The sequence below is a fragment of the Oncorhynchus clarkii genome, chromosome 6 (genome assembly GCF_045791955.1).
Source record: "Oncorhynchus clarkii lewisi isolate Uvic-CL-2024 chromosome 6, UVic_Ocla_1.0, whole genome shotgun sequence".
NCBI classification, from domain to species: domain Eukaryota; kingdom Metazoa; phylum Chordata; class Actinopteri; order Salmoniformes; family Salmonidae; genus Oncorhynchus; species Oncorhynchus clarkii.
This window is the reverse complement of record NC_092152.1, coordinates 16,969,839-16,994,704: the sequence shown is the minus strand read 5'-3', so window position 1 is coordinate 16,994,704 and position 24,866 is coordinate 16,969,839. Positions and strand designations below refer to the sequence as shown.

General features: G+C 40.1%; 1 protein-coding gene across 3 annotated transcripts; it reads right to left on the bottom strand.

Moving 5' to 3' along the window:
* Positions 1-14,671: 14,671 nt before the first annotated feature.
* Positions 14,672-18,855, bottom strand: LOC139411920 (uncharacterized). 3 transcript variants are annotated; one of them, XM_071158677.1, is made up of 7 exons: positions 18,620-18,855; positions 17,771-17,917; positions 16,922-16,987; positions 16,248-16,457; positions 15,939-16,085; positions 15,464-15,612; positions 14,672-15,374 (listed from the first exon to the last, which is right to left on the bottom strand). In XM_071158677.1, exons 1-7 carry the CDS (start codon positions 18,734-18,736, stop codon positions 15,263-15,265), a joined length of 948 nt encoding a protein of 315 aa, XP_071014778.1. In that variant the 5' UTR covers positions 18,737-18,855; the 3' UTR covers positions 14,672-15,262. The 3 variants fall into 3 exon arrangements, with proteins under 3 accessions (XP_071014778.1, XP_071014780.1, XP_071014779.1); XM_071158679.1 differs by having other exon boundaries at positions 16,023-16,085; XM_071158678.1 differs by lacking the exon at positions 16,922-16,987.
* Positions 18,856-24,866: the final 6,011 nt, after the last annotated feature.

The window sequence follows — 24,866 nt, the reverse complement described above, 5'->3', positions numbered from 1 at the left end:
AATAAACGTGCGAAAACCTATACAGCCTATCTGGTGAAAACAAACACAGAGACAGGAACAATCACCCACAAAAGACCTAAAGAATATGGCTGCCTAAATATGGTTCCCAATCAGAGACAACGATAAACACCTGCCTCTGATTGAGAACCACTCTACGCAACCGTAGACTTACCTAGAGTACTACTCTAACCACAATCCCATAACTACAAACAACCCCAGACAAAACAAACCACATAAATCCCCATGTCACATCCTGGCCTAACCAAAATAATACCGAAAACACAGAATACTAAGGCCAGGGCGTGACACACGTGTAATTATTTAAAAAAAAATATATATATATATATTTTTTAATTAAAAATAAGAAAAGCATTCAACTAATTTCATCAACAAAAAATACATGTAGTTCCCCCTCCTCCACAAAACTCCTTCTTAAGCCCACTTCTCCTCAAACAATGGGAAATCTTTTACACCCGAGAAGAACTCAAAATCCCCTTTTATTCTCGCTTTGACTAATCCCTTCAAAACACATCTTACATCCTGCCCATATTCCGTGTCTATTTTATACTATTTCCTACTAAATCTTAGCTTGTCCCAAAATAACATTTTACAGTTGAAATATTTTCTTTTCTTTTGCTTACTATATTGAAACCCCCAAATTAAAACAGTGTTACTGAAAATCTCCCCTTCAGCTGTAAACAAAGACTCTATTATTTCAAAGAGAGGCTTTATCCTCTCACACTTCATAAAACAGTGAAACATTGTCTCTCTTATATGACAAAAAGGACATCCATCTCCAACATCTGAGTTAATGAAAGAAACAAATGCGTTAACTGCAATCAAACCCTGCATTGCATATCACCAGTACCCTTTTGTAACGGTGGCTTGTACAGTGCTCTCCAAGCTGGCTTTACCTTGTCATCAAGGCCAGTTTTACCCTCCAAGGAGTGTCTTTTCTATTTTTCAATTTATCTTTATTCAAAACCTTGACACTGTCAGACCCTGATCTTATTCACCTGTCTTTGTGCTTGTCTCCACCCCCCTCCAGGTGTCGCCTATCTTTCCTATTATCCCCTGTGTATTTATACCTGTGTTTTCTGTCTGTCTGTTGCCAGTTCGTCTTGTTTGTTCAAGCCTACCAGCATTTTGTCTCAGCTCCTGTCTGCCCCCTAGTCTCTCCATTTCTCGTCCTCCTGGTTTTTGCCCGTCCTGACCACTGCCTGTCTCTGAGCCTGCCTGCTGTGCTGTAACTTTTCTCCTGCTCTGGATTACCGATCCCTGCCTGCCTGCCTTGACCTGTCATTTGCATGCACCTGTGGTTACAATAAACATTGTTACTTCACACAGTCTGCACTTGGGTCTTACCTTGACTCCTGATAGACACACCACCTATATAAATCCTTCCCATTCACCTCATCCAAACCCACCTCTTCCAACCCTCTCAAATCCAGTAATAACGCCTTTATTTCTGACTCTGAGATATTGGGTGTAATCCCTAATCTTGGAAATGGGATGTTTTCATCTTGTACCTTTTTCTTGTGACTGTTAAGCATAATACACTCTTCTGCTGACAGATCCTTCCTGCAGCTTCCTAGAAGTTATCCGACAATCCTTTCCGACCTCACCCTTTCAGCCACCCTTTCTCTATCCATTAAGGTGTTTGCCCTTCACCAGAATCTTGGAGAGATGTGGAACAGCTGCAATTGTACAATCCAGTCTTGCCCCATACACCAGAGGGTCCTCCAGCAACCAATGCACTGACTCCGCTGTAGTACTTCTGGACACCTTCATTATACTACAAACCCTAAGAAGGCCTCTATAAAACGGAGGTACTCCCTCCCTAGAAATCTGGCTACTATCAACCAAAAAAAGCCTTCTTTAAACCTAATCCCCCTTCCTGCTGTAATACAAGACCTGCCACCCCTCTCCAAACCACATTTTCCAGTCCATAAAGCAACCTTTGAATAAACTGGAACCGGAAAACAACAGCCCTACTAGCAAGACAGAAGGCCAGATGGTGTCTCTTAACATGACAACCGATGCCACAGTGTAGATCACATTGTTAACAAGAATAGTGCGCCCCCTATATGACAAGCGAGATAACAACGCCATCTCCTCATCCCCCCCTTCCACAATTTCAACCACCCCATTCCAAATGTTTTCAATAGTCCCGTCATCCCCTAGGTACACTCCAAGATACTTAAACCTCCCTTACACCATTCCAGACCCCCTGGCAAAGCCATGATCCCTCAAGACCATTTCCCAATCTGTAAAGCACAAACTTTTTTCCCAATTTTCCTTTGCAGAGGATATTCCCCTAAACCGATCAACCATGAGACTCAAACTATCAACCCCCACTTGATTTTTCACTAAAATAACTACATCAGCATAGGCTGAGAGACGAATAGGAAGAATATCCTCTGAAAGGTTCAGCCCTTCAATGTGACTTCTAACGCTATTTAGTAGTGGCCCTATAGCGATAGTATATAACATTCCCGACAACGAACACCCCTGCCTAATACCTCTACACACTTTAAAATGAGCACTCAAGCCACCGTTAAATTTAAATACACTATCAATGTCACCATATATCACCCTGATCATGGCAATAAAACCAGAGTTGAAACTAAATTCCTCAGAAGGTGCGTCATAAGTATTGATGTTCAACTCAGTCAAATGCCTTTTCCTGATCATTTAAAATAAGACCAGAATCCAACCCAATATCCCTAGATACGTCCCAAAAAATTCAGAATCAGGGAAACGTTATCCCCTATATGCCTGCCGGGAACCCAGTAGGACTGGTAAGTGTGTATGATTTGCCCCATCACCTTCCTCAGCCTGTTGGACAAAGCCTTGGACAAAATCTTAAAATCAGTGCACAATAAGGCCACCGGCCTCCAGTTCTTCACCGCCATAGGATCACCCTTTTTTGGCATAGGGTGAGTACAGCCCTTCTGCAGTTTATCGATAGTAAGCCTCCGGTCAAACTATTGTTAACTACTGCTTGCCAATCCTCTCCCAACATAGTCCAAAAAGACGGGAAGCCCATCAATGCTCGGTGCCCTTCCATTTTCCATGCCTTTTAATGCAGTGTATAGCTCCTGCAAAGACCATGGTTGATCTAGCTCAACCTGAGCTTCTGCTGCCACCTGTGGGAGCCCATCAAGGAACTGTTGTGTCACTGTTATATCCTCTTCGTACTCACACCTGCAGAGCTCAGCATAGAACTCTACTGCCCTCTTTCTAATTTCACTTGGGCTAGTGAGCTCCTGTCCAACAACTGATTTGAGGCAATTAATAATTATTCTTTGTCCATTCTTCTTCTCTAAACCAAATAAAAATTTGGATGAGGCATCCATTTCAGAGATTCCCTGAAACTTACTTCTCACCAATGCCCCGCCCCCTGTGCTCTGATACCCAGCAGGTCTGCCAATGCAGCTTTTTTTCTGAATATGGCCTCGATCTCCTGTGGTCTCAACCAACGTCAGGAGTTCCACTATTTCATACTCTAAAGCGTTCATTGATCTGGTGATATCTCTGGTGACACTCATCGTGTATTGATTACAGAATTGTTGAATCTGGATTTTTCCTATATCCCACCACTGTTGAAGGGATAGAAAACTATCCTTTTGAGACCTCCACCTCTCCCACAAAAAACTAAAACATTTCCTGAAGTGAGCATCACTCAATAAAGTTATATTAAATGCCAGTATGCACGTTGGGGTTTTACAGCATTAATGTACACCACCTCTTTTATTAAACAATGATCAGAAAATGTACAGACCTGAGATTGATGCTCAAAACAATAAAACGTATCTAATCTGGCCAGAGAGATGTTCTCTCTCACTTGGCCTCATGTGTACTGTCTCGTGCCTCCATGTTGGCTCCGCTAAATATCACACATTTCATGTGTTACAATAAGGCGTTTTAAAAAAAGTCCTTGAGGCTGTATGAGGTTCTTTGTGGTTTCTATTTAAATCACAGACTGCACAGTTAAAATCCCCAGCAAGAAATAGATCATCCTCAGTGTTACATTTCTTAATGGTATTTCATAATGTCTCTAAAAGCATACCCTCTCAACTGCCACTACTGGGGCATATACATTTATTAAACACATAGTGATGTTTTCATACCTCACTCTAACTTTTAATAAACTCCCCTCAACTACCTCTTCAACCTCATATGACAAAGGCAAAAAACCCTTTGAGAACAGGATAGACACACCCCCACTGTTTGAGCTTTTATGACTACACACCACTGTCCCCCCACTCCTGTTGCCACATAACTTAATTTTCAATATTACTATGTGTTTCCTGTAGAAAACGCATGTCACTTCCCTTTCCCTTCATTAACTCAAACACCATAGCTCTTTTTTTAACATCTCTCGCCCAATTTACATTTAAAGAAGAAATCTTAAAACTGCTCATGGCTGGAAAAAATACAGAGGAAGAGGCAGAAAACATATCTCTTTACAGAGTTAAGACTGTGACTGAACTCTTTCATTTCCTTTATAATTTAAATAACTTGTCATAACAACTTTCTTGAGTCTAGCTATTTCAGGGCATGTCAAACCTCCCCCCGTTATTTTTGATATCAAAACCTTTGCTGATTCAATAAACAAATTACTTTCAGGAAAAAAATCTGTTAAATTATTAGCCTTCTTATATTTCTTTTGTCAATTTCAGAAATTGACATACGTTCTCAATCCCATAGCTCCCTTCCACTCCATTTCTCTCACTATGTTGTTATGATGCAGCAGATGACTCACTCTCGCTATCCTCCCCCGAGGAAACTCCACCATCTCTACAACCTGTTTATTCTCAACTGGTTTATCAATCTCTACCTTTCTCTTAGAATTATAACATTCATCACCCTTTGAATTTTTCATCTTAATCCTCTGTTTTTTAAATACAGCTGCTTAATTTTCCATTGTTTCAATCTCATCTTGAACTCCACTTTAATTTTCCAACACAGACTCAGCGACTGGTCAGCGACCTCAGTCGCCGTCTCACTGGCTATTTGCCCTCTATCTTTGCTCTGGTCCACCACAATTTCCCCCGTAGTCACCCCGCTCTCCTTTCCTACTTTTCTAACCACATCTGCCCACCTTCTCCCTTCCCCTGCATCCTTGGCACATTCATCCCTTCGCGGTGGTGCATTAGCTGCACCAGCGCTAGAGCTGCTACCGGGCTCTGCGAGCTTGTTCTCGGGACAATAAAGTACCAAATGCCCCTCTCTTCCACAGCGAAAGCATTTCATTGATTCAGTAGAAGTGTATAACACATAATCAAATCCGTCAATCTTAAAACTGAATGCTAAATTCAGTTCGTCAGTATCCTTCTTTAAAATCATGTGCACTTGTCTCCTATGAGACATGACATGTTTCAGCAAAGGAGATTTGCATCCAAAAATATTTTTTTTTATTGTAGATACAATTTGACCATGAGGAGATAACTCTCGCTCCAACACTTAATCTCTAATGAATGGTGGCACATTATAAAGTATAACTTTCTTTGCCGGATTCATAAGAGGAAATATCAACGTCTGCGTATCCCGTAATACAACACCACTCTCAACTATCATATTCACCTTTTCAATGGAATCTAAGAATATCACTACAGCGCTATTCATCCTTGAGGCAGATATTATCATACCCAATGATAGCACTAGCTGCTAAGCTGCATTCTTCCACCGAACACCCTGCTGCAGCAGGAATCTTTACTCCATGCGGCTGACTAAGCTTTTCAAACCCCAACCCTCCGCGCGGGACCATTGCAACCAGCCCCATATGCTGGTTGCGCCCTCGAGAAAAACAACCTGAACTATCACACCTCCCCTATACGTGCTTAGTGACAATGAGACAAATATAACCATAAAACAAATAAACAAATCAATATATAGATATATACACACTGAAAACACCGAAACCCAATAAAGAGAAAACATTTCAGTCGCTCTCAGAATAGTTCCTGCTTTCCGACTCACTCCCAGCATGCACTCTGACGATAGAGAGAGAGAGCGAGAGAGAGAGAGAGAGAGAGAGAGAGAGAGAGAGAGAGGGAGAGGGAGAAATGCACACTTATTGTTTAGACATTTCAGAATTATTCTCACAGTAACGTCAGTCAGTGGCTCAATGCTATAGATAAGGGCAGGCTTTTGGGTGTACTATTTTTAGATTTTAATGCAGCATTTGATTTAGTGGATCAATTTTGACCAAATGAATGCATTATGGTTTTAAGGAGGTAACATTGAATTGGGTACAGTCATATCTAACTGACAAGAACAGTCCACCTATATTAATGGTTAATTTTCTTCCCCTCGTGCTTTAAACTGTGGAATACCGCAGGGCAGCTGCCTTGGGACACTTCTTTACTTAATATATACCAACCACCTTCCTTATGCCTTATCTGAAACTCAAGCTACTATATTTGCAGATGATACTACAATTTATACAGCAAGACAATCGGTTCAACAGGTACATCAAGCTCTAGCCACTTTAATAATAAAAAATTGGATGTAATAAATGTATCACTAGTCACTTTAAACAATGCCACTTTATATAATGTTTACATACCCTACATTACTCATATCATATGTATATACAGTACTCTATACCATCTACTGCATCTTGCCTATGCCGCACGGCCATCGCTCATCCATATATTTATTTGTACATATTCTTATTCATTCCTTTACACTTGTGTGTGTGTATAAGGTAGTTGTTGTGAAATTGTTAGATTACTTGTTAGATATTACTGCATGGTCAGAACTAGAAACACACACATTAGAAATTGAGGAAGTGGCAGAAACCAAAATACTAGCAGTGCAGCTAGACAACTGCTTATCATGGTCGTCTCAAATAACTAATCTATGTAAAAACAAATATTAAAACTGCATGCATGATCAGAAGGATAGCTAAATATTTACCAGGAAAGTCTGAGCAAATAACCCAAGCATTAATTGGGAGTCAGGTGAACTACTGTTCTGTGGTCTTGGGAAATGAACGTGAAATTAGGAGGCTGCAAATTGAACGGAACAAAGCAGTAAGGATTGTTTTAAGGTGGAGATATGGTTCTTCTGTTGTAGTCATGCTCAATTCTCATGGTTGGTCATCAATCAACAAGATAATCGAAAAACATGCTTATTTTATTTCATAATATACACCATTTAAAACGGCCAAACTCTAGTCACAACAGTATTAAGTTGGTAAGAGACAGACATTCAGTAAATACTAGGAATCAATTGTCCATGTGTTATCCAGACAGAAAAGTGAAATGGGAAAAATAACATTTTGATTTAGATCAATAAAGAAATGGAATAATTTATCTGAGCAAACCAGAAACCTTTCAATATATAAATTCCAACAATACTTTAAACCATTTAAATATAATACATAGGACAGTTGTGCTGGACAATGGTAGATGAAGAATCAATCTATCTTTTTAGACTGTTAGAGTATTTATCTGGTCAATATGTTAGCGTATTATGTCTGTTGTGAAAATATTATTATTATTACTATTATACATTTTATTTTAATGTTTAAGGACTCTTGGAAGACTAGTCCAAATAGGGACCAAAAGAGATCCTAATAAAATAAGATCAAAATAAAATAGTTTCCACACGAACCATCGCCCGTTATGGAGTAAGAAATCATTAATGCAGGATTTATTTATTCATTTTTTTTTACCTTTATTTAACTAGGCAAGTCAGTTAAGAACAAATTCTTATTTTCAGTGGGTTAACTGCCTGTTCAGGGGAAGAACGACAGCTCTGTCAGCTCAGAGAGTTGAACTTGCAACCTTTCGGTTACTAGTCCAACGCTCTAACCACTAGGCTACCCTGCCGAATGCCTTCATTTGTCATTTATCTCTGTCAGAACCAAGCCTTCTTGGAAAGGGTTTGGTGGGCCTTTCCTGTGGGCCACTTGTACATGAGGTCTGAGGTCGCAATGTCCATCGGTGTTCATTCCTCAGGACAGCTACTTAGCTGTACCAGTGGTAGCTAGTCAAAGTTCCAAATCACTTTACACGTGCAGCTGCAGACTGGCAGTGTCCTGGTCTGGTAGGTGAGTTCATTTTCTTCACCTCTTGTTGAGGTTGAAAGTTTCAACTTTTTCAAATGTGTAGCTCTCCGCTTCATGTTTCCTGGTATAAAGGTTGATTCCTCTTCAAAGCCTTTATGCAATCTTGGTCAAAAGGTGTGTTCCGTCATGCTGACAAGCTCTGTGACCTCATTTGGGGCGTGGCTACTTAATGTGCAAAGGATATCAAAACTATTTTCTAATTAGAAAACTAAAATCACATTCATATCTTAACACAAATTCCTTCATCACTTTTCATATTGTTTTCACAACATATTGAATGAAAACTGAACAGATAAAGGGTGTATGCTTTACAAGTTACAGTATTTGGTCCATACAGATTTTAGAACATTACAAAATGACAAACAATATGACATTAGTTTTCCATAGTTCCCCACTGACCACTTCCCACATTGGTATGTTAACAATATTGTTCCATTATCACTTTTTGAACATTAGATTTTTGGCTGGCAAAAATGTTTGTGAACGAAGACATTCCTATGGTTGATACTAAAGAGCAAGAGAGAGAATCTCCCTCTCTTGTAATTTATGACTGAGTGTGAACTGTCGCCCACCCAGCAGTTCCCCCTCTCCCCTCTGTGGGAGAGAGAGAGAACTGGTTACTGTCACAATCTCGCCGGTCTGATCGGACCCATTCTGATCCTCACAGGATAGATATGACAACACAGAACACAGCAACAAAGCAACACAGAACACAACAACACAGAACACAACAACAAAGAACACAACACAGAAACACAGAAAAATAACAAAGACACAAAACAGCAACACAGAACACAGCAACACAGAACACAGCAACACAGAACACAACAAAACATAACACCACAACACGGAACAACACGGAACAAAGAATTCAACAAATAAAACACAGAACACAACACAGCAACACAGAACACAACAACACAGAATACAACACAGAAAAAAGGAACACAGAACACAGCAAAACAGAAAACAGAACACACAACACAGAACACAACAACACAGAACACAGAAACACAAACAGAGTAACACAGAACACAACAACATAGAACACAATAACACAGAACACAGCAACACAGAACGCAGAAACACAGAACACAAAACACAGCAGCACAGAACACAGAACACAACAACACAGAAAACAGCAACATAGAACACAGCAACACAGAACACAGCAACACAGAACACAACACAGAACACAGTAACACAAAACACAGCAGCACAGAATACAACAGCATAGAACACAGCAGCAAAAAACACAGAATTCAGCAACAACCCAGGATCTGGTAGGACAGCATCACTGTTCATATAGCTGTTAGCAGGGTGTAGATGACCTCATCTCTCAGACACATTCAGCAGCATTCTGTATATTTCATAGATTCATATTTACAGTATAATCCCTTGGTACTGGCAGTAACTGTATACCTATCTCATTGTACAGATGGGGACAGCAAACTGTATGAAAGTTTTGATTGCCTTCTTTTTTTTACCTAATTTTTGTTAATGTTTCCCCTATGGCAAATCAAATTAAACTAAATGACAGGTGAATGTAATATTATAGAGTATTATGCAAATGCAATGAGAGGTGATAATACCTAAAGGGATATGTCAAGGAAGATCACTATATTCAAATTATTTTTCCCTGACCTCTGGATAATTAGTGAAGGTGAAAAAATTGACACTGGCCCAAAAGTACATTATCATTTTGCTATAATTGTAACTTTCAATGCCAGAAATCTTTCTACAACCCCTTAAATGTGTTTCATTTCTGTTAATCTTGAGATTTGGCAGCAGACCTCTAGTCATTTGGAGAGACACACTTACAGTAGATTAAATGAGCAGCTCACAAATCTCAATAAAACATTTAAAAAAGACTATGTGAATTTCCCCGAGTTTGCCTTTTTAAACAGCTGCCAAACGCACAGAGAAATTGCTACAAATTAATTACAAAACGGAACCTGGTCCTCTGAGCTCTCCTGCCGGGACCAGGCAACCCCGGCCATACATCTTTGAATTGCAATTGGAAAAATGACTGGTCAGATTCAGACCACCAGAGCTGTAAGGATGATTATGGTTCTCACAATGTGCTAGTACTAGAGACCAATGATACCTCCTTCAGCTGTGCAGAATTTATTTGTCATTATAATTCACACAGGAGTGTTTAACAGAAGGGCATTGCTAGAACAGCTCAGACAATAATCTTAACTTCATCACAACCACTCTTGTCTCTTCTGACCTTGGAAGGCTAGAGCAGTCATTTGTTTAAAAGATGGAAAATTAGCATATTTACTGTATGTATGTTTGGGCCATGGGGTTGGAAGGCCCTGGGACAGAAATCACAGGTTGAATACATGGAAACCTACAGCAGTAAGGTGGTCAGCTGGTGATTGGGGGATGACAGTGGTTATGCTCTGTAGGTTACTCTACCTGAAGTTGTTGTTCATCCACAATTTCACTCAACCCCAAACACAAGAATCTTGAGGATACTTTCATACAACACAGGTATACATATACACTGAGTGTACAAAACTCTGAATGGCACACATACACAATCCATGTATCAGTTGCCTCAATGCTTAAAAATCCTTCTTTAACCTGTCTCCTCCACTTCATCTAAGCTGATTGAAGTGGATTTAACAAGTAACATCAATAGGAGATCATAGCTTTCACCTGGATTCACCTTATTTGTACACTCAATGTACATCGTCGCTGTCTGATGAAAACCTTGAAACTCAATCTTTGACAATTTTCATTTTGTTTTACATGTATTCAAATTAGTAACTCTCCTCAATATGCTCTGGACATTTCATGACTCTAGGACCAATACAATTAATTTAAAATAGCTTCTGAAGTTTTGAAATTCTTTGTTGTTAATGGTAAATATAGCAATGTTTTTTCTCAATTCTTCATCCGTTTTCATCCGACAGCAACAACATGCGTTTTTCAGCTGGCAAATTCAGATTGTTAGTGGAAAATAATACCTTTGAAGGCAAAGGCCTATGATCAACATACGATATAGGTTACAACTCTGCTCTCCTATTGTATTGTTATTATACAGATAGGAATGAGAGGGCAGACAGATTAGAGGCAAATGCGTGCATGTGTTGATCGCTGAGGCAGACTTGGTCACAGGCTACCAAATGTTCATGATTCCCTACTCATTAGCATGAAAGACCGGGGTTTGAATATTATTTGTTTTCTTTTTAAAATGTTATGTGTTTGATTGAGCCTACCTGGAAGGCTTAGATGGGTTTTCCACTTTCAGGACTACTCCATTGACTACTTTGCGCCAGACAAGCTCAATCAAGTGCTGCTAAAGTATTTGGCAAGCAAATACTAATTGAATCCTGTCTGTAGCAGCAGGGTGATGATACTTTGGGAAAATGTGGGTTTTCTATCTACCTAGAAATTTTGGCAGACAGGAAGAGTGAGTCACGAGGAGCAAAGTGCTGTACAATGACGTTAACATTTTTTATTTTAAAAATGTTTTCAGAACTCAGAGTTTAATATTATTGACATAGGATCATTTATTGGCAGATTCTTATTAGAACTGTTGGGGAAACAAACATTGACAGGGTTCACAGGATCATTTTATATATAAAGTTGTGATTTGTGAATTGTTACATAGAAATGAGTGGAAGAGCGAACAGATGCCATTGAGAAGAAGATACACACACTGAAACATTATGTCACGGGAGTGCAGTTTGAAGCAACTGATTGCCTTTGCCTTTCAGATTTGTGTTTGTGTGCTATCAGCACAGTCTAATCCTCTCACACCAGGAAATGATTGGTGTGCAAAAGCCTTCCCACTGGGCAAAAACGGGTTGAATCAACGCTGTTTACACGTCATTTAAACAAAATAAATTCAATGTGATGACGTTGAATCAACTTGGAAAACTGATTGGATTTGATAAAAGTCATCAACGTAAGGGAATTTAGCATTTTTAACCTAAATCCAATGACATGATGATTTTGTTGTTGTTGATTTCACGTTAGTTGACAACTTAACCAGATTTAAATCAAAACTAAACATTGAATTGACATCTGTGCCTAGTGGATTTGCATTAATGGGGACATGTTTAATTGCATATATCAACTATCCCTTTGTTAGGGATTTAAGTTATCTATCAGGATTTTGCCTATTGGATAGGATTGAAATTAATAGAATAGGCAAATAATTGACTAGAATGGGGACTCGTGTTCTTTTCATTATATTTCTATGCATTTAATCTTATCCTATAGGCGTTAATCCAGATAGACAACTTTTGAATTGCTGGGCTCTGGGGATACTTTGCTGCCAATGCCTTTGTCATGTGATTGTGAATCACTAAGTGTGATCACACTGGCTCTAACAACCTCACTGGCTCTTATTGACTTGCGAGCGCAACACTCCAAACTCAAAATATATAGAGTGCTACTTCCTGCTTGACCTCTTGATGAGAGGAAAGCAGCTTTATTAAACATTTTAAATATCTGTTATAACCAAGTACACTTGTGTTGTTATTATTCACAGAATATCTGCATCATTCATGAGGATGGATCATTCTAACCCACACTGATTTATTTGAAATCTGTAAGGACATGTTGTGACTTAGACGTTGTCTGAAATGGCACCCCATTTCCTTTTGTAGTGCTCAACTTCAAAAGTTGTGCACTACGTAGGGAATAAAGTGCCATTGCAGATGCACCCATTACCACCCCACAGTAAGCAAAACTTGTTAAAAAATACGTATTTTCAAAGTCAAAACTGGTTTGAAATATGTCTTTTCAACATCAAAACTGGTTGAAAAGACATCTTTCCAACCAGTTTTGCTCATTGTCCCAGGTTTGTCCTCTCCTCTGTAAACCTGCTTCATTTGTGTGCTCATTAGACACCGGAGCACAGTCAGTCATTTGGTATCCGTTTTTCATTGTCCAGTCACCTTTTCTTAGGGTGACTACAAAGGATGTGGCCAGCTGAGAGAAGTGCACATGAAGAGCAATGGAGGTTTGGTAATCCAACCACATCAGCAGTCAGGACCAGTGGAGCCAAGTAACCTTTTCCTCAACCTCAATCTTCTCTGCTGTACTTAACTGGCAGTTGTACTGATTTAAATAACCTCTATAGTTCTCTGATGTTGTGTTGTTGTGAATTCTTATAAGCATGATCATGGTCAAGGTCAAGGTGTCAGTATTGACTAACAGTTGTGAGGATGTTTTATAGAAAGCCAGGGCACCTGTCAGTGTTTTTAGCTCACAACCAAAATTGTACTATGAAGTGAGTGTACCTATTACTGTCAATGCACAATCATCAAAATATATACTCATTGTGCTATATAATTTGAAGTATTCACAACAGCTAACATATACACTGAGTGTACAAAACAGGAACTCCTTCCTAGAATTTAGTTGCACCCCTTTTTGCCCTCAGAACAGCTTCAATTTGCCGAGGTATCAAGGTGTCAAAAGCATTCCACAGTGATGCTGACCCATGTTGACTCCAATGCTTACTACAGTTGTGTCAAGTTGGCTGGATGTCCTTTTGAGTAGTAGACCACAGGAAACTGTTGAGAGTGAAAAACCCAGCAGTGTTGCAGTTCTTGACACACTCACCTACTACTACCATACCCCATTCAAAGGCACTCAAATATTTTGTCTTGCCCATGTAACAGTATAACTTTAGACCGTCCCCTCGCCCATACCCGGGCGCGAACCAGGGACCCTCTGCACACATCAACAACAGTCACCCACGAAGCATCGTTACCCATCGCTCCACAAAAGCCATGGCCCTTGCAGAGCAAGGGGAACTACTACGTCAAGGTCTCAGAGCAAGTGACGTCACCGATTGAAACGCTATTTAGCGCGCACCACCGCTAACTGTTTCACATCCTTTACACTCACCCTCCTTTTGACCTCCTCCTTTTCCGCAGCAACCAGTGACCCGGGTCAACAGCATCAATGTAACAGTATAACTTTAGACCGTCCCCTCGCCCATACCCGGGCGCGAACCAGGGACCCTCTGCACACATCAACAACAGTCACCCACGAAGCATCGTTACCCATCGCTCCACAAAAGCCATGGCCCTTGCAGAGCAAGGGGAACTACTACGTCAAGGTCTCAGAGCAAGTGACGTCACCGATTGAAACGCTATTTAGCGCGCACCACCGCTAACTGTTTCACATCCTTTACACTCACCCTCCTTTTGACCTCCTCCTTTTCCGCAGCAACCAGTGACCCGGGTCAACAGCATCAATGTAACAGTATAACTTTAGACCTTCCCCTCGCCCGTACCCGGGACCCTCTGCACACCTCAACAACTGACACCCACGAAGCATCGTTACCCATCGCTCCACAAAAGCCGCGGCCCTTGCAGAGCAAGGGGAACTACTACTTCAAGGTCTCAAAGCAAGTGACGTCACCGATTGAAACGCTATTTAGCGCGCACCACCGCTAACTAGCTAGCTGTTTCACACCCATTCACCCCGTACGTACACAAGCCATGTTTCAAATGTCTCAAGGCTTAAAAATCCTTCTTTAACCTGTTTCCTCCCCTTCATTTAAACTGATTGAAGTGGATTTAACAAGTTACATCAGTAAGGGACTGGTTCAACTGGTTAGACTATGTCATGGAAATATAATGATAGGAATGATGGGCTATTAAATCCTAGATTCCCTATGATTCAAATCCATTCAGAGGCACTCCATGGCCATGTGCATACCACCATCTAGTGGTTACAGAGAGTTCTAGCCTTGGAGCAGGATAAATAAAAAGGAAGCACTAGATTAGAATATCACAATGTTTCTGAGTAACATTTCCCTTCACTTTTATTCCTTGACAGAATTTCAATGTCAGTTACATCTATGGGTGCAGCTACAACACCTCCACGCTTCCCATCAATAGTTCCTAAAAAGTTATTTCATAATTATGTTTCTAAGGCTGAGCCTGCATACTTACTATTCACTTCTGTACAGTGGAATGGTAGGGTCAAGTGTCTTTTACAATCTCCTATGGCTTCTAACCTCTTCTCAGAGGAGTTACACATTTACAAATGTACACTACAGTATATTTAGACATTTCGATTTCCAAAGAGTCTCTTTCCACCTCTGTCAGCAATGACCATCACCATCTCATTCATGGTGAAGTATGAAAATCATAAGACTGAACAACATAGGATGGAAATGGTTTAACAATAAATAATCACTCATTCGAAGTCACTCCAGGTTCCCATAGAATCTGCCTCTGCTTTCTGCGCAACAGCTGTGGTTTGATTAACCATGCTCACGTGATCAGCTTCACTTAAGCGGGCTAACAGTCTTGTGGGACACAGAAGAGGGTTCAATGTAACTTCTGCACGTTATGTTGTGACTGTTGTGTTCAGTGTCTGTGTGAATGGACTTCTTACATATTTTGTTGTTTAGAGCTGAGGTAACCTAAGATGGAGTTTCCTGTCCAGAGGCTGGCTCCCAACAGGCCAAACCAGATCTGGGCAGGGGCCCAGGCAGAGGTGGTCAGCTGAGAGTGGACCAGGAACACCAGCAGCACCAAGCTGCCCTGAAAAACCAAGAGAAAACACTGCAGTCACCTTTCACATAAATTATTCAGTGACATCAATGGCAGACTTGCATGATAATTCCAGTTAAGCATGCAGGTCTCAAGTCAGAATAGGGAGGAGCATGGCATGTAGGCCTTCATTGTGTGAAACTGCCACCTAGTCACAGCCTTGCCTGACATGAACTTTTTGTGTGGGTGGGGAGGGGTGTGTATGATGGGGTATTATTCTCAATTGATTCTATGTATTTATATGGAAGCATCAGAACTCTTTATTGTAAAAAAAAAAAAAAGACAAAAAAATGAGAGATTGCTGAAATATCACATACCACTGCTCGGCTTATGAACACGGATGGCTTTTCTTTGTTGGGTTGGAAATTCTGTGTTGTAAAAGAGACAAAACTGTCACCCACCATCATGGCGCCAAAGGCTCTACTGAGGTGGAGATGGAAGATGTCCTCAGAACCTGTAATGGGCTGAAAGAGTGAAGCAAACATTTATTCCAGAAACATTCTTCACCTCTTGTAACAGCACATTCTCAAACTGGAACCTGGAAGCTACTGACTTTTCTAGGTCATCCCGCATCTCCACAATGTGAAATCTTGCCTCATAGTATTTCTATGGTACTAAGAGCCTACCTGGAATCCTAGGAGCCAATCGGGGAAGGCCAGCCAGAGGAGGCCAAAGACAAAGGTGGCAAAAAAGTCCATCTGAAGGAAGAACTTCTGAGAGTCACTGAAGATCATGCGCAAGTCCACTCTGCTCTGCAGCTGGCTGTGGTCCAAAAGGAAGAGGACAATACTGCTCACTATGAAGAAAGAACACACGGCCATGTCCACTGTAGGCCGCTAGAAGGAGAAAAAAATGACTGTCAGTGAAAACAATCGCAATCCAACATCTAATCATTAAATCATTAAAACATTAGAGAGACAAAATATTTATGCACTTAAAACCTGACAGACACATACAACCTAACCCAGGGTTTCTTATTAAACTATGGGTCGGGAGCCAAAGTGGGCCCTGGGCATGGTGGGTTGCGAGTTACGAGAATACATCTATAATACACACAATTTCTTCTTAAATTGGGTCGTTGGAGGACGATTTTGGTCATATTATGGTCAATTTCTCATTTTGGACTCGTGCTCAAAACGTTTAAGAACCCCTGGCTTATTCTATTCATAGTTATATGGCACTGCTGAGAATAATAATCTATTACCAACTTGAAATAACATTTGCAGTTGCAAGTAGCCTATGATAAAAGCATTTCTAACCTTTCAATACTGTATCAACCAAATAATAGTGGGTGACTTACTTCGTTAGTATATAGTCTCTGATAATTAATTCCGTAGCAGCTATCCAGTAGAAGTGCCAGAAATGCCTGTAAATAGACAATTACTCAATAAATCAATCAATCTACTGAAGACAATCCCCCTGTTTTTTGTCGATCAATCGCTTTTGAGGATTTCAGTGTAGGCTACTTGCAAATTTATACAAGTCATGACTTTATTGTAACCCAATGAACGAACCAGAAGATGACCTCTTCGAACAAAATAATACCTGCTAAACTTGCTGCAATTCGTTTTTTCTTAGCAGAGTGATAACATAAAAGGTTGTATCAATCAATCCGTCTTTCGGATGGGACGTTAAACGGGAGACCTGACTCTCTGTGGTCACTAAAGACCCCATGGCACTTATCGTAATTGTAGGGGTGTTAACCCCGGTGTCCTGGCAAATTTACAGTCTGTCCCTCATACCATCATGGCCACCTAATTTGTATTTATGATGGATCCCCATTATCTGCTGCCAAGGCAGCAGCTAGTCTTCCTGTGGTCCAGCAAAATTAAGGCAGTTCTACAATTTTAAAATCATTCTAATAAATTCACAACAGATTTCGCAACATATTAAGTGTGTGCCCTCAGGCCCCTACTCTACTACCACATATCTACAACACAATATTGTGTTTTTGTATGCATGTGTCCGTGCCTATGTTTGTGGTGCTAATCATTCCCAACTTCCAATTGGCTCATTCATCCCCCTCCTCTCCCCTGTAACTATTCCCCAGGTTGTTGCTGTAAATGAGAATGTGTTCTCAGTGAACTTACCTGGTCAAAAACAAACAATCAATGAATTAATGAATTCAGGAGAGATTTGGAGTACTCACAATCAGCCTGGATGTTGAATGTGCAGACAGTGAAACTGGATTGCTGTTGCATTTAATGAGTAGGAACTTTATGTTGCTTGCAAGCCATACACACACTAGTGACCTTGTTAGCTCAAACTTTTCACTGTCAACAGGTTGACTCTCCTCCTAAGAAATAGAAAATAAATGCACAGATTAAAGTCACAATCCTGAATTCAAGCAAACAAATGGCAGCCCTGCCACTTGGTTTGCTATTAAGATGAGGGATGTGTCTGAAGAAATGGAAACAATGTCAGATTCATAGATGATGGATGATAGATGATGGATGATAGATGATGGATGATAGATGATGGATGCCAGTTTTTTTTTATATATATATATTTTGAAGCTACTGTATACACTGTTTGTTTACAAGGTTTACAAAGACTCACATATGCCGCGTTCATATGCTAGTCGGGAACTAGGACTCTTGGACATCTTCGACTTACTGGTTGTTGTTATACGTGCCGCGTTCAAACATACTGTATTTGCAAGTAGAAAATGTAAGTTTCCTAGTTCCGATTAGCACATGAACGCAGCAATAGATCTAAATCAACCGTATGGGGTTACTGATGTTATAAGAGAAAAGCTTCTTCAAGAATCAATAGACAAGAAACAGTGGGCTATAATTTGAAATGATCATGAACAAAAGGGAAAATAACACTTTCAAAATGCATATGTCAAAAGACAAAAACTAGGCCTATTGATTTCTTACTCATGCAGTAACATCTTACATTTTCATTTTATATTTCTCCTAACCTCTACCTAATGTTATTTCATTTTAGCATTATAAATTCAGCTTGTATCAAAAGTAATGTAAACATAGCCTACCTGTTGACTGAAAATGTTCTTCGAAATTATCCGATATGCTGTACACAGAACAAGACCTAAAGCAATTTCTGCCGAAATAATTTGACTATCCAATGCACTTTTTCTTTTTGGATACATCTTCACATGCGACGTGAGCGACTGACAATTTTCCCGGACTTTTGGAAACACTGTAGATAGCTACTACATATATATGTAATAGCCATTGAAGGCTATGTAACAACAGCCTTACACAAGACCCTTACGAAACTCACGGATGGGAGCTATGTCGATGGCAGGCGATGAGGGATTCGCTCTACAGGGGACAATCCTCCTGTTTCTGGTCGACCAATCGCTTTTGAGGACTCGAGTGTAGGCTACTTGCATAATTATATAAATCATGACTTTAGTGTAACCCAATGAATGAACAAGAAGATGAACTCTTTGAACGAAATAATGCCTGCTAAAATTGATGCAATTTTTTGTTATCTTAGCAGAGTGATAAGATAATATTTGGTATATTTTTCAAACATGTTAGTTATTGATCAATAATTCCAGAACAATTAGGGTAACCCCCCAACCAAAACAAATCTGGTCTATTTCACTTTAATGACCAGCAATTATTTTTCCACCAGTAACACCACTAAAGTAAAATGCAGTGTCACAATTCAAACTTATCATATAATCTTCTTAGCCACTTGGTTAATCATTAGAATGGGGTGTGTGATTATACATGCATATTGCACAGGTATACTAGGGCTAGGCCTATAATTTATAATGTTTACCTCTGACCTGTATAACATTACAGTGTTTACATAGGGTAAAATACTGGACAATCCTCTTAAATGCACGGCACACTGATTATCGCATGATTTGCCATTTGTGTTTTGTGACCTAACAGGATTACAATTGCCCATAGAATGAGCTAAAATCATTAATTTAGGAACTATGTGAGGGGAAAGAGGAAATGTGGCCTACTAACATAAGCAGAATGTGTGTATAGAGTTGGCTTCTGAGTTCCTTCCGAGTTGGCTTTTGAGTGGAATCATTTCTGGTTTTGTTACGACACATTTTATATTTGTGACAAAGTTCTGGGAGTGGGAGGTCTGGAGTAAAGACTGTAAAATATCCATGGACCAAAGTGTTGAAACAAGCAAATATGGAAATAGTGGTCATCTGTGCATACAGTACCTCTTCCCAATCTACGGCCTTTATTGAATATATATTTTTTATATTGATACTGCACTGTTTGAGAGGATAGCTCACAAGTAATTATGTTATTGTACCGTATACACCCTGCTGTATCCCGTGCATATGACAACTAAAAATGTGATTTGATATATATGTTCAACGCAACAGCAGGGTGCGCTGTTCTTAGATCTTATTGGCTCTGTTGCTAGACCTTGAATCCACCCATAGAGATGGACAGCACTTGCAACAAAGCCTTTTTCAGAAAGGTTCTAAATAGAAAAAAAGGTTCTATTTAGAACCCAAAAGGTTTCTATCGTGTACTTCATATCTGACACTCCTAAAGGTTCTATATAGACTATTTCTTGAAATAAGTTTTATTTTGAGTTTTATATAGAACCTTTAGGGGTGTCATATATGAAGCACATTATTGCTTTATGGAGGAAAGGGTTAATTGGGCTTTGTATAGAACCTTTAGAGGTGCCATATATGAAGCAATTGATAGAGTCCTTTTAAAACCTTTTTCTGTAAGAGTGTAGGTAGGAGGTGTGCCCTCTTTCCAGCTCTATGACTGCTAGTAGTTCAGGTCTCAGGTGATAGAAATGAGCAAACGAGCCCAGATTATAAATGGGAGAGGACGACAGTCTGCCTTCTGTTGACAAAAAAACTCAAATGAACACACAATACATAATATAAGTAAGGTACTTAACCAGATATTATTTGATATTGAGATAAAAGCGCCTGCATTGGAATTTTTCCAAGGCAGTACCTGTGTACTTCTAACTATGCATTTGTGTCCCTTAAAGCCAGCTATAACATCTGATCTGAACCCTGTTACTGATGCTTTATTGCTTCATCAGCCAGTGGTCAAGTGATGAGGAGAATTTCCTGAATAAATTTCAAAAGACAAGCGAGGAAGAATATTGCCAAGCAATGATCAACATCAACAAATCCTGTGTCATCAAGGGGAGACAAAGCAGGTACAGTTACAAGATCTTCTAGCTAAACAGCATGTAGGTTACTGTAGGTTACATCCCAATGTGACATCACCTTTAAATTGTCTTCACTGAAACAGATATACAGTGGGGTCCGGGAATTATTGGATCCCTTGATAAAGATGAGAAAAAAAGACTGTAATAAATACATACAATATAGCTCAGTATTTGTATGCTCCAATTTTATACTAATACAATTGCTCAGAGAAAGAGATTTTGTTTAACAAGTAATACAAAAGGAAAATAAAATATAGGTTATTGGATCCCCTGTTTCCCTAGTTTTTTACAGTAAGGACAAGGATATTTATGCATATTTTTGCCAAGGCCAAATCCACCGCAGGTTTGGATGGACAAAGACCTCTATTTTCATGTCTTTTGACAATAGCACTGGTTCCAATCCAAGTGCCAATGCCGTTTTACACTCTCTAGGCGGTGTTATTGTGATTCCACTGGTCCTGGGGCCCTTAAGTTAAGGTCAACGGCATCATGAAGTTTACCAACTACCAGGATATTCGATCATGTACTGGCCATGTATCATGGCGCCTGAGAAGATGGCAGACATTTTACGTGCTCCTAACCAACTATGTTTTTTTGTTTGTTTTTTTGCATTGTTTGTAACTTACTTCTTTACTTATTCTGTACATAATGTTGCCTTTACTGTCTCTTATGACCAAAATAACTTCTGGACATCAAAATAGCGACTACTCACCACAAACTGGCAGAAGCTTTTTTTTCCTTTAACGAGTCCGACGAGCCAGACTATGTATATTTGTAAACAACAACTAGTGCACTAAGGAAGTCTTGAGGTTTTGCTCGCCTGAGGTAGAGTATCTTATGATAAGCTGTAGACCACACTTCCGAGTTAATTAAAGTGTACATGATTAGTTTAATCACATAATAATAATTACACATAGAGAGTTGATAGTCACAGACACGACAGTAGATAGTGTAGTCACAGACACGACAGTAGATAGTGTGGTCTACAGCTTATCATGAGATACTCTACCTCAGGTGAGCAAAACCTCGAGACTTCCTTAGTGCACTATCAGTCTATAATTTTAATGGTAGGTTTATTTGAACAGTGAGAGACAGAATAACAACAGATAAATCCAGAAAAACGCATGTCAAAAATGTTATAAATTTATTTGCATTTTAATGAGGGAAATAAGTATTTGAACCCCTCTCAATCAGAAGGATTTCTGGCTCCCATGAGTCTTTTATACAGGTAACAAGCTGAGATTAGGAGCACACTCTTAAAGGGAGTGCTCCTAATCTCAGTTTGTTACCTGTATAAAAGACACCTGTCTACAGAAGCTATCAATCAATCAGGTTCCAAACTCTCCAACATGGCCAAGACCAAAGAGCTCTCTAAGGATGTCAGAGACAAGATTGTAGACCTACACAAGGCTGGAATGGGCTACAAGACCATCGCCAAGCAGCTTGGTGAGAAGGTGACAACAGTTGCTGCGATTATTTGCAAATGGAAGAAACACAAAAGAACTGTCAATCTCCCTCAGCCTGGGGCTCCATGCAAGATCTCACCTCGTGGAGTTGCAATGATCATGAGAATGGTGAGGAATCAGCCCAGAACTACACGGGAGAATCTTGTCAATGATCTCTAGGCAGCTGGGACCATAGTCACCAAGAAAACAATTGATAACACATTACGCCGTGAAGGACTGAAATCCTGCAGCGCCCGCAAGGTCCCCCTGCTCAAGAAAGCACATATACATGCCCGTCTGACGTTTGCCAATGAACATCTGAATTATGGTCAGATGAGACCAAAATGGAGCTCTTTGGCATCAACTCAACTCGCCGTGTTTGGAGGAGGAGGAATGCTGCCTATGACCCCAAGAATACCATCCCCACCGTCAAACATGGAGGTGGAAACATTATGCTTTGGGGGTGTTTTTCTGCTAAGGGGACAGGACAACTTCACCGCATCAAAGGGACGATGGACGGGGCCATGTACTGTCAAATCTTGGGTGAGAACCTCCTTCCCTCAGCCAGGGCATTGAAATTCGGTCGTGGATGGTTATTCCAGCATGACAATGACCCAAAACACACGGCCAAGGCAACAAAGGAGTGGCTCAAGAAGAAGCACATTAAGGTCCTGGAGTGGCCTAGCCAGTCTCCAGACCTTTATTAATCCCATAGAAAATCTGTGGGGGGAGCTGAAGGTTCGAGTTGCCTAACGTCAGCCTAAAAACCTTAATGACTTGGAGAAGATCTGCAAAGAGGAGTGGGACAAAATCCCTCCTGAGATGTGTGCAAACCTGGTGGCCAACTACAAGAAACATCTGACCTCTGTGATTGCCAAAAAGGGTTTTGCCAACAAGTACTAAGTCATGTTTTGCAGAGGGGTCAAATACTTATTTCCCTCATTAAAATGCAAATCAATGTATAACATTTTTGACATGCGTTTTCTGGATTGTTTTGTTGTTATTCTATCTCTCACTGTTCAAATAAACCTACCATTACATATTTTTGTTGTTATTCTATCTCTCACTGTTCAAATAAACCTACCATTACATTTTTTTGACTGATCATTTCTTTGTCAGTCGGCAAAAGTACAAAATCAGCAGGAGATCAAATACTTTTTTCCCTCACTGTAGCTCCCGCTTCATATTTTCTGGTCTTAGAAATTCAACCATTTGCAACCTTAGCTTACACCGTGGTTTGCATGGTCTAATGTAAATTGCGTCACAGGGGCTTTTATACTTGGGTAGCAAAGTATCATCAAATTTGTGCCCAACTGGGCATCTACCTCTGACTGTGCATAAGTTACCATAAAACAACCAATTCTCATTTAGAAGACTAAATCACATTGTTACCTTTTCAAAAGTATTCTTATTCCTTACATTCCTTACATTCAGAAGTAAACCTGACAGCTGGAAAATGTACACTTTAAGAGATATAGTTATGTGTGTTTCCTGTCCTTCATGAGATCACCAAATGAAACACACTTGACATGACTGTCCCTTAAGTGTCCACAGACTATTCCCTTATTCTCAAATATATAAATATTGTTTAATTCATCAATTTTGGGGATTAGACGTTTTGGGAAGAATAATGTATTTGTTCTCCATAGGCTCTCTCCCTCCACACTCCATGGCAGCAAAGAGAGAGAGTTTCTATCAGGAATTTATGACCATTGAAAAACCTGATGTGGGAGAGAGAGTGAGAGGGGGGGGAGCCACGATATACACCCCAAAAGAGCCAAATTGTGACACTACCTAGAGAGTTTTCATCTTTATTTTTCGTAGCTGTCTACATACCACCACAGACCGATGCTGGCACTAAGACCGCACTCAATGAGCTGTATTCCGCCATGAGCAAACAGGAAAATGCTCATCCAGAGGTAGCGCTCCTAGTGGACGGGGACTTTAATGCAGGGAAACTTAAATCTGTTTCAACCAAATTGTGTTAAATGTGCAACCAGGGGGGAAAGAAAACTCTAGACCACCTTTACTCCACACACAGAGATGCGTACAAAGCTATCCCTTGCACTCCATTTGACAAATCTGACCATAACTCTATCCTCCGAATTCCTGTTTACAAGAATAAATTCAAGCAGGAAGCACCAGTGACAATGTCAATAAAAAAAGTAGTCAGATGAAGCAGATGCTAAGCTACAGGACTGTTTTGCTAGCACAGACTGGAATATGTTCCAGGATTCTTCCAATGGCATTGAGTACATATCAGTCATTGGCTTCATCAATAAGTGCAATGACGTCATTCCCACAGTGACCCTATTTTTTAAAAATGTTACCTTTATTTAACTAGGCAAGTCAGCCTAGGAACAGTGGGTTAACTGCCTTGTTCATGGTCAGAACAACATATTTTTTACCTTGTCAGCTCAGCAATTCGATCTTGCAACCTTCCGGTTAGTAGTCCAACGCTATAACCACTAGGCTACCTGCTGCCCATGTGGACAGTTGATGTCGGAAGTTTACATACACCAGCTTCAATTGGCGGCAGATAGCCTAACAGTCTCCTGCAAAATGTCTTGATAATCTTCAGAATTCATTTTTCCGTCGATGATAATAGCAAGCTGTCCAGGCCATGAGGCAGCAAAGCAGCCCCAA